This window comes from Dermochelys coriacea, chromosome 21, assembly GCF_009764565.3.
Source record: "Dermochelys coriacea isolate rDerCor1 chromosome 21, rDerCor1.pri.v4, whole genome shotgun sequence".
Lineage (NCBI taxonomy): Eukaryota > Metazoa > Chordata > Testudines > Dermochelyidae > Dermochelys > Dermochelys coriacea.
Window position 1 is genome coordinate 3357048 of NC_050088.1, and position 11438 is coordinate 3368485.

General features: G+C 42.7%; 1 protein-coding gene across 1 annotated transcript; it reads left to right on the plus strand.

Annotated features, from left to right (window-relative positions):
• Nucleotides 1–2842: 2842 nt before the first annotated feature.
• ADORA3 (adenosine A3 receptor) lies at nt 2843–7568 on the plus strand. Its single transcript, XM_038380110.2, is given in 3 exon segments — nt 2843–3585; nt 6210–6772; nt 6775–7568. Coding segments are annotated over 3 exon segments (954 nt in total). The 5' UTR covers nt 2843–3235; the 3' UTR covers nt 6816–7568.
• The last annotated feature ends 3870 nt before the right edge of the window (nt 7569–11438 follow it).

The following is an 11438-nucleotide window of genomic DNA, read 5'->3' on the forward strand; positions in this document are numbered from 1 at the left end:
GTCTCAAAATGTAAACGGAAAGTCATCATCAAATGGGTGTGTTTCTAGTGGGGTCCTGGAGAGATCATTCTTGACCCTATGATATTTTAACATTTTTATCAGTGACCTGGAAGAAAATATAAAATCATCACTGATAAAGCTTGCAGATCACTCAAAGACTGGGGGAGTGGTAAATAATGAAGAGAACAGGTCACCATACAGAACAGTCTGGATCACTTGATAAGCTGCGTGCAAGCAAACAATATGTGTTTCAATTTGGTCAAATGTAAAGTAATACAGTAGGGAACAAAGAATGTCGACCATACTTATAGGGTAGGAGACTCTATTCTGGGAAGCAGTGACTCTGAAAAAGACTTAAGGGTCATAGTGGATAATCAGCTGAACATGAGCTCTGAGTTCATTTGCTGTGGCCAAAAGGGTTGGAGGGCTTCCTCATGGCGCTGCTGAATACAGGATGTGGTGAATACTCTTATCTGGTCACAGGTAGTAGGAGAAGAAGAAGAAGTAGATGTGTCAAGTATCTCTGAATAGGAAGGTTTCTTTTTTCCAGCTTTGTTTTCAAACAATCTTTTCAAATTAGTAGTACTAGCCCCTGCTCTCTAGCATACTTCTCTGGACCATGCATAACTTTAGTGTTGCCAGGAAACAAATGTAGCAAATAACCCATATGTGTGAGTTTTACAGGCGCCTTTATGTACCCAACATGTGTTCACACATCATGCATTCATGCACACCCTTCCTTCAGCAACCTGGTTGGTTCACAGTCTATGCTACATGTGCACACATATATCCCTATCAATCTGCTGAATGCAGCATACTGCAGCACACAATAACAGGAGACAAGGTCATTCTCAGCAGGCAAAGAGGAGTGTGGGTTTGTCAGTACTCAGTTTTACTTATAGCTGGGTAGGTGAGCGAAACATATCTATGCTGCCCACCAGGGCTGGGGAAATCTGTTCTAGCTGAAATTGTTGCTTGTTCTGCAGACAGCTGGACATGGGAATTTCTGCAGATTTGGATGCTTGCTGTGCTTATTTATAAGTTTCAGAGTAGCAGCCGTGTTAGTCTGTATTCGCAAAAAGAAAAGGAGTACTTGTGGCACCTTAGATAGCATAGCAAGCTTATGCTCTAATAAATTTGTTAGTCTCTAAGGTGCCACAAGTACTCCTTTTCTTATTTATAAGCTAATTCCTAGCATGCACTCCTTGCCCTCAGCTTTCTCATTGCCAGACTAGAATCCACGTTCTAGGAGCACATGGATAGTATGGGTAGATGACGTGTGCCTTGACTTCTTGTATGTGTTCATTGCAAGCCAGAACGGTGTCTTTGAATGAGGCTTATTCTCAGCATAAGTAGTTTCTGGTATGGCTCCGCGTTCTACAAGGGCCTGATCTTAAATCTATTGATGTCAATGGAATGGATATGACTGGGGTTCACAAGGGACCTGCTCCATTGGCTCTGGTGAGCTGTAGACCAGACCCCTAGGGAACCTGAGTCACATCCCAATGCAGCAGATAACAGCCAGATTAATGATCTACTGTCATTTCACTAAACTGAGTTCTTCTCTGAATTGCACCTGGGTCAATGAGGAGTGACACCACTGATGACAGTGAGGTTACACTCAGGGCAAATGTGGCCCAGTGTCTGGTTTTACTGAGCAGGCTGTGCAGAAGTATCTTTGCTTTTTCATTTTAATTTTCCCTGCGTTGTCTTAACACTTAAGATCCTGAGCTGATTTCCCTTCCACATCCTGGGCTCTGGTGCCAAGCGATGTCAGCTTCAAGACAACAGACATTGAAGGAAGTGAGCACTGTACACGTTGCCTTCCAAATATTATGTTTCATTTCATTCTTTTTATTATAGTATCGTTTATTATTTACATTAGGAAGATAAAGTTACTCCCCGATGAGTGAGCAATATAATATAGGCCATCACAACACAAGCAGTTAAAGGCCAGGCATGGTAGTGGGATTAGAGGGCACTGGAAAGGACATCGGGGTGGACTCTGAAATAGCAGTGTCACTTGGGCTGGATTTCTGTTTTTTACAGAACACTTTTGGAACCTGGATAAGAGTTTGAAATTTATGACTGTTTTCATCTTGCCATTCTGCCTTGCTTCTGTGGTTTCTGTTTGCCTGTTCTGGGGTAGCATGTGTTTATCTGTATGTTTGAGTACCCAGTTACCATGAAATACAAATTTAAGGGTCACACAAATGCTTTCCCATAACAAACTCAGCTTAGTGTAGTTATTCTCTCTCTCTCTTTCCTAATTCCCTGCTGCCTTTTCCCATCACTTCTTTCCTCTATCCATGAACAGTACTGGCTCATTCTTCAGCAGTTTCATGGTACGGAGACCTTTCTGCACCTACATACCATGGTGATAGATGCAAACTAAGAACTGAAAGAACTATGCATTACTCTCTGAATATGATGAAGCTTGAACTCATTCTGATATCTAGCACTAATGAATTCCACAGCTCAGGGCCTTCCATTGGAAAGGCTTTGCCTCTGCATCATGACAGGACCATCCTAGTCACAGCAGTGTCCCACAGTGCACAGCTGTCTCAGAAGGTCAGCAGTGCTGGTAGGGGGATCTCCAAGATAGCTGGGCCCTTCCGGCCCATTCAGAGCTTTAGTTGAAATTTAACACACCAGGAGCTGAAAGTCAAGGGGGGAGCTGAAATAAAACAGAACATTCTGGTGACTTCCTCTTAACTGCCTCACTTCCTAAGAAGAATAGAAATTGCTTATCTAGAGTCTGATGTGGTTAACTGACATGGGTAAGTCTAAAGAAAAAAAGAAGCTCAGAGCTCTAAAATAAAGTCTCTGGGGAATGACAACAGCTAGAGGAACTGAAGTCAGGTTGATTTTTGGCTGGGTTGCTACCAGATTTCTGACCACTTCAAAATAAATGTCCAGAGTGCTCAAAGGATATTGAAGGAACCACAAGATGTTCTGGCATTAAGGAGAAATCACAAGGGAGGATCACGTGGCATAGATATCCAGGTGCAATTTACCTTATGCAATGCTAAGGAGGGGTAACAGCCAGTTAACTGCATGATTCCATGGTGACAAAGTTCTCCACAGTTCTGTAGTTATTGTGAGGAAAGTCACTGGGAGAGCCGAGTTTTGGTGCCATTGTGGAAGAAAAATCCCATTCAAGGTTGTTCCTGTTGGCATCTTCCTCCTTCCTTCCTGCCCTTGAGCCTGCAGGGGAGGCACTTTGCTCTTCACCATGACAAACAGCAGCTTGACTCTAAGCAGCCTGGATGCAGTTTACATCACCATTGAGTTCATTATTGGGATATCTGCGACTGTGGGCAACATCCTGGTCATCTGGGTGGTGAAGTTGAACCCAGCTTTTCAGACAAATACCTTCTACTTCATCGTCTCCTTAGCACTGGCCGATATAGCTGTGGGCATCCTTGTCATGCCGCTGGCTATTGTGGTGAGCCTCGGAGTCATCATCCACTTCTACTCCTGCCTCTTCATGTGCTGCCTGTTGGTGGTTTTCACTAATGCCTCCATCCTGTCTCTCCTGGCTATAGCAATCGACAGGTACCTGAGAGTGAAGCTGCCCACTAGGTGAGTCAGTCTGTTTAGGTTGTTGCATTTTCAAGTTATTGTTCATATTACATGGGGGGCTCAGTTAATGCTCTAATGCTCCTCCTGGTCTCCGCACCCCAGCTCAGACCTGGAGGCGTGCTCCCACATCTCCCCCAGTGCTCATACCCCCATCTCACACCAACCCTGCAACACCTGTGTTTTACTCTACCCTGCCTCAGGGTTGGAGGATAGACTAAATGACCTCTTGAGATCCCTTCCAGCCCTACATTTCTATGGTTCTGTGATGACAGATGCTCCCTGCTTCCTCATCTATTTGAAGTGGCTTCTAATCAGGTAAGTTTCTGAAGCAGTAAACTCACTTTAAATGTATGTTCCAAAAAGAGTAAGATTATCTCTTTGTAAAATCAATTTAAGAGCAGTTCTTTGGGGGCAGGGACTATCTTGTGGCTCTGTGTTTGTACTGCAGCTAGCACAACGGAGTCCTGATCCGTGTTTGGGGCTCCTCGGTGCTACCACAATATAAAAAATAAGTATTAATTATTTAATTGCCTATAGGGATCAGAGAGCTGCTGGGATCATGGTGAAACATGATTTCATTCTTCAATCATTTTGTTGGGTGTATAGCCTGATTTTTATATTATTTCTGTGTTTGATTATTTTGGGGCTAGTCACTTCAAATACTCCCGTCAATGTCAGCACTGGATCAAAATGAGAAAGGGGCATAGAGTGAACAGCAAGTTCTAATAAGAGGATTTTATAAAAACACACCTTTTTTCTATAACTTGAGTGTCCAAGTGCATGCATAAAACACTCCTCCCCTCCCCTGCACCAAAAAACACCAAACCCAAAAACCATGGCACAGGGGCAGACAGTACACGGTCCTGGTGTAGTAATTGGGTCTACAAATTTACCTTAATTGTGAAGTCAACTGTAAGGAGTGAGTGAAAGTTCATAAAAGTTTTTTTATGAACTGTAACAACATATGTTGATGGGAAAAGGTGCAAAAGGGAGACAGAAAAACTGCACAAGTCTAAACTAAAAAACCTACAGATATAATTAAGGACTGTGTTAAGATTATGCCTGGTAAACAAGAGAAGTGTGGGACCAGTAATCAATGAACCAAAATTGGTGAGTCAGAAAGTAGGTCTAACAGATGGACAAGATGATGAGGGGATAGGCTATTCCACCCACCACTCCTGTTGGAGATCCTTAAAAGAAGAGATGTTGGGGGAAAAGTTGGCTACAGTGATGCTGTCTGACTAAAAGATGAAAGAAGGGTTAGGAGTAAGCTTCACCGTGATGACTGCCTGCCCTGCATCTCCCCGGACTTCTTTCATCCTAATTCTCACAAATGTCGTGACCAGATTGGGCCATGAGAGAGGGACCCAGATAACGTCGCCTCCTCTATCAGCTCTGACTAAATCCCGAACACTGTCTAGGATGTGAGACTTTGTCACCCCTCACCACTCCGCAAGATGCCCTTTTCCTTCCACATCCTTATTTCTTCTCTTTCCCATGTTTCTTCTTTTGTCTTCTATCTAAGAGTCTGGGTCAACCAGCCAAGACTGTCTATTTTACCACACTAGTGTAAGCCTATGACCAGAAAGACGCAGTTAAAAGCAATGCCCTCAAAAGACCAACACTGGTATGAGTTTTCCAGATCTCGGAGTGGCTGATGAGACTACATGCTGGGCCTGGGTTTTTCCAGCGGTGAGAGTCAACACCAGAGAGAGAAGTTCCATTTTCTATCTTTGCCATTCTTTTCTTTCCCCCTTTGTGCGTGTTTGTTTTGTTTTGTCCTCTGGGAAGTGAGACTGAAGTTTAACAGCAGCATCTATGACAGGTCCAGCGCATCATAACTAACGTCTTCTCTTTTCCCTAAAGGACAGTTATTACCATCTAAGACACTGTCAAATGGGAAGGGGGAAAGGGGTTCTTTCTCAAAACTCTCTCCAGCGAAAGGGAAAGGGTCAGGATGTTTGTAAAATGAAAGCCTGGCTTAATGTGTTACATTTCAAAGGCTTTCACTGTTTTTGAGTTTTTTTTCTGCATCTTTAATAAAAAGGTTTAAAAGACTTTCAATAGCGTGTTTGCCATGATGCTAAGTAGGCTGAGGTCTCTGTTTACCAAACCCTGAACCTTGTTTAATGTTGGGCAGTGACTGGGTCAATTTAAATCTTTAACTCTTTGGGTTCTTTTTTCCCCATCTAAATTAATAGAGCAGGCCATATTTCTATGAGCAAAGGCCCTACATTAAAAGATACCAAGAGGAGAGGAATAGTATAGTCTGGGGGAATAGCGTAAATTACAGTATGAATGGAGACGTCCTTAAAGGAAAGCTGGAAAGTAGCAGAATCAACCGCTGGCAATGGCAATCATATCCTTGCCTCAAACATGCTGAGATCAGCACCAGACCAGAAATGCGGTCATCCAAAGGCCAAATGGTAAGAGACAGACTTGGTTAAAACCAGTTAATCATTCCACATATGGTACAAAGTACCTGCAATAAGATACCTTGTCCAAAAGACAGCTGAGCACGCAAGTCAGCCACAAATGAACCTACAGCCCTTGAAGGCACGAATTCTTGGATGTTGCTTCACTATCGCTAAAGAATCACATTTAACAGGGGTGGTGTTTTTCAGGTACAGAATAATCACCACGAAGAGAAGAATTTGGGTGGCTCTGGGAATTTGCTGGCTGCTATCCTTGCTGATAGGCTTTGTCCCCATGTTCGGATGGAATCAAAGGATTGACACAAAAATGCCCAGTGAACTCAAGTGCAAATTCACCTCTGTGATGAGAATGGATTACATGGTGTATTTCAGCTTCTTCGCCTGGATCCTCATCCCTATGATCCTTATGTGTGCTCTGTATATTGAGATCTTCTACATTATCCGGACAAAGCTAAGTCAAAGTGCAACAAACATGAATGCAGCAGGAGTGTTTTATGGGAAGGAGTTCAAGGCGGCCAAATCTTTGGCCCTCGTCCTCTTCTTGTTTGCTATTTGTTGGCTGCCTTTGTCCATTCTAAACTGTATCCTCCATTTCTGTCCCAAATGTCACATCCCATCACCTCTGTTGTACGTGAGCATTCTGCTGTCTCACTCCAATTCGGTCATGAACCCCATTGTCTATGCTTGCAAGATAAAGAAGTTCAAAGACACTTATACTCTTATTTTAAGAACCTGTGTTCTGTGCATGAGTCCAGCATGGAGCAAACATCAGACTGTGACTCAGCAACCCCTTGATGCCAACTGGCAGAGGGTCCAGGGGGCATGCATAGGATTTTACAGGAATTCCCTGGGTCACATATATGCATAATAATTCACCAAAGGATGGCAAATGAGGTCTCTACCAAGAGCCAGTAGCCCACTGGTCATCATAACCACTGCAATATGAATGGATGGATAATATTTTAAGGAGTTATGTATCTACATTGAAAATAATGTTCTTAAGGTCTTGGAGTTAAAGCAGGTCACATACCATGGTAATGTTCCTTTCAGGCAAGTGGTAATATCTCCCTGTCTGGTCATTTGTGTATTGTGTAGTGTGCAATGTATGCCTCACAATGTATGACTATTTGCATATTGAGCCAGGTGCTAATTAAGAGACAGTGAAAATCTACAAGAGAGGAAATCTACAGGAAGAAAAAACAGCAGGAGAGTGTCCTGCTTATGAATAAAGACAAATGATTGTTATGGGTATATCTTGGTATGCAAAGGGACACACTGAAACTTTCACCTTGGAGGCAAACTGACAGCATGCATATCTCATGCAAGGGGTGGGAGGGTATCACAGCTAGCCTGGCTGGAAAGTGCTGCAAGGATTTTAGATGAGCAATATTCTACTAGCCATGAGAGTATCTTGTTAATTAAGTCTAGGCTCTAGAATGCATGCTATAATTTTATTCTTTATGGAACCATTTGTTTCCAATTCTTCTACTTGCTTCTACTCAAATTGTTATGCTTTGTTAAATAATCTTGTATTTGATTTAACTATAAACAAATCTCAGTGCTGTATGTTCAGCGGAGTGGTGCTCTGAAGTGGGACTGGTAAGCTGGCTTGTACCATTTCTTTGGAAGCACAAATCTGTGAATACTGTGAGTGTCCAGTGGCACAGGGGCTAGTCACTCCAGGGAGATGCTCAGAGATTGGAGTGTGCCTATTGCTAACCTGCAGAATGACAACGGGGCCTGCAAGGCCTAGAGGAGAGTGATTATGTTGCCCATGGCCGGTGGAGTTAGGGAGCTGACCCCCAGCAGGCACAGAGAAGGTGTCCTCATGCTAAGGGCAGATGGTAGCAAGGTGCCTCAGAGTCCTGGGTACTCCCAGAAAGAATCACACAAAGCAGTGGTCATAAATCAAGAATGGCAATTGAATTATCTAGGTAAATTATATCCATATAACCTAAACAGACTGATAACCCTGCTGCATTAACAAGCTCTGAGAGAAATATATGCTCTGAATATTCTGCTCACTCATTCTACACATGCTGGAAAGAAAGGCTTCACCAGAAATACAAAGGTAGCAGGATTAGTAGAATCTAGTCCAAACTCGGCCATGTTTTTCTAAAACATATTGTCTGCACCAGCGATTAGCTTATGGGTTTTAAGGCCAAAAGGAATCATTATGAGCATCTAGTCTGGCCTCCTGCATAACACAGGCCATAGAACCTCATCCAGTGATTCCTGTAACCAGCCTATAGCTTGTGGTTGAGCTAGAGCATTGACTTGTTTTGGTATTTTTAGAACGATCTCCGGTCTTGATTCAAAGATGTGAACTTTTCATGGTGGGGTAATAGCTTTGTCTACTGATAAATGAGACATAGATCCTTTTGCATCTAGTTCGTCAGCTCAGATCTGTCCCAGGATAGCAATGAAAAGCAGTTATATTATTATTAACTGTTGTTTACAGGTATCCTGAGATAGATTTGAGCTGGTCAACTAGATTTATTATCTTCTGATCATAAGTCCAACCATTGAGCGGTTGACAGTGGAACGTCCTCCCCACTCAGCTTTTTGCTACCCTCTCCGTTTCCCTTTCAGCACTGCTGCAGGTCTAGTGCTTTTATCCAGACACTCCTTCCCACTTTTTGCCACAGTTAAACCTATGCATCTGATGCCTTTTCAGTACCTTGTGAGAACTGGGTTCCAGCACATTCACTGGAAGACAGGGGTCTGCAGAACCAAACGTCACTCTCAGCTGGGCCCCTTGGTGGCAGTCTCTGCAGAGAGGCCAAACAGGCTACGGAGGCTAAACTCCTCTTAGCCTACAAGGAGTTCCTGTCAATGGGCAGCCATTTATCAACTTGGAATTCACTTAACCCTCCCCCACAAAAAATAAATCCCGGAACCACACAACAGTGGACATGTCCTGTTGAGACATACCACAACAGATAATAACAGGCAGCATTGGTGGTGGTGGGGAGGAGATAACAAAATATGCCACAGGGACACAATATACCAGTTCTTTCATGGGAATACCAGTGAGTTGGCATAGCTGTAGGTACAGCTTTTATTATTTCAAAAGTCAGTAAAGAGATTCCAGGTGCATGTTTTGTCTTTTACATTTTCTCATAAGGGTGTTGACCAGGGTTAGTTGGAAAAGATGTTAGGTGCGTATTCCTGTTTTCCAAAATACAGTACTTAGCAGCCTGGGCATATCCTGACTAAATAATATTTGAAGAGAGGCATGTTGTGTTGTCTGACCCAGGAACTCCTGAATTTTAATCACAGCTTTGGCAGTGACTTCTCTTTCAACCAGTCACTAAACTACTCTCACAATTTTGCCATCTGTCAAATGGAGAAAATAATTACATCACAGGGTGTCATAACTATTACTTAATGTTTGTAAAGTGTCTTGAAGACAGAAAGCTGCTCAGCAATATATCTCAAGCCTGCTGGTGTATTTTTGTTCATCTTTATATTTTAGCTACCAATGTGTTTGGAGTCCAGCAAAAAAAGTTAGTTGAGTAAAAGGAAAACTTGTGGGAATCTGAGAGAAGGCCACATAGCTCTTGGAACGCATCTCCAACTGATTGCTGAATAGTTCTCAGTAGTTGCATTGTTCCCTAATTGCCCTGCATGTCCCTGAGAACTTTCGTTCACACCTGGCTCTCTCTCAACACTGGGATTCAGTCTCTGAGGTGCCACAAGTCCTCCTTTTCTTTTTGCAGCTACAGACTAACACGGCTGCTACTCTGAAACTGGATTCAGTATTACCTCATGTGGTTTGACCAGACACTGACTGTCCTTCTGTCTCTCCATTTTTGAAACATCGCTGTGAAGCATCCTGAGTGTTTGTGGAAAGTGGGATGAACTAGTGAAGAGGTAGTCAATTATTTTTTGTCAAGGTCCAAATTTCTCGGTTAAGGTATAGTCAAGGTCCAGACTCCAGAGAAGAAAAAAAAATAATGATGATATTAATAAGTAAAAAAAAGATTTCAGGGTCCTTTCGAAAGCATCTGGCAGTCTGGGTTTGGCCTATGGTTTGCCTACTGACTACCCCTGAACTAGAGTGATTGTGGCAGAGAAACCAGAGGAATAGAGAACTGCAAACCAACTGCAACCACACACACAAGACAAAGCTCTAGACAAAGTTTCGGTCTAATACCCGAAAAAGAGGAAGCCAGGGCAGTGATGAAAGAATGAAACTCAAACTTCCACTTATCAGAGTAACTGATGGAAAAGAAACTTTGCTTTAAGTATTAAGTGAAATACACTGTTGCAAACTAAAGAGACTTTGGAAAAAAACAGGGAAAGTTAATTTTGCTCTAGAGTTGAAAACCCCATATCCACACTGAACAAGCTTGTGATTGAGACACTAGACTAGGATCTGGAAGATCTACATTCAATTCCTCCATCTGCCTCAGGTCCCCTTTTCAAAAATGGAAATTTCTCCCTCTTTTTAGAGGTCTTGTCTTTTTGGACTGCAAACTCTTTAATGCCAAGCACACCAGAACCCTGATCTCTGCTGGTGCGGCTAGGCACTACTGTAATAGATATAAGAGCAGTTCTTATACCCTGATCACTGGAGCATGGCAGGGCACGGACACAGTAGAATGATTAGCCAGCCATGCTCACGTTCTTTCAATTTTTCTAATATTTTTAAAAAATCCTAAGTCAAATACATAGAAAACAAAGAGTGAGTGCAATACGGTGTGAACTCGCACATTCTGAATGTCTCAATGGAGTATGAAGGGGGCCTCCTACCTGCAATGGCCTTAGAGAATTCTAGGCTATAGCTTCTGCCATTTTACAAACAAGAAGTTGTGATAAGTCACAGCAAGCTGAAATTGGCTAATGTCCTTGTTAAAACAGGATATAGCTCCAATAGCTAAAGTATCACAGCTAATTAAATTGCAACACTGACTTCTAATCCGAGGGGCATCTGCCTTGTGTGCCTCCAAATGCACATGCAGCATCCTCCCCAAATCATATTAACTTTCTCTAGAGGTCTGACATTTAAGTTAGCATAAACTACACCCACTGTCCTCCCCCAAGTGATCAGAGAAAGCAGCCTGAGTAGATTGTCACCTTTTTGGGCACAGGGCTCTTTGTCCTGTGTTTGGGTAGCACATAGTACCACAAGAATGCAAATAATAATAATAGTCACAAGACCCTTTCAAACCACATCTTGACTGGAACAAATTCCAGCTGATAAGCTATATTAAATACCAGTAGTTGATTGGTAGCATCTGCTGTTTCTAATAAGCATAGCAGAGAATGGAAATAGGATGTAGGAGCCAGGCTTTTTTTTCCCCTGATAAAGGCTGTTATAGGAAAGTTGAAAGGGAGCAATTCTGTTCCGCTCATCCAAGGAAGTTACTGATAAAAATGCCCTGTTTCTTGGCCTTGTGACTAAAATGAAGT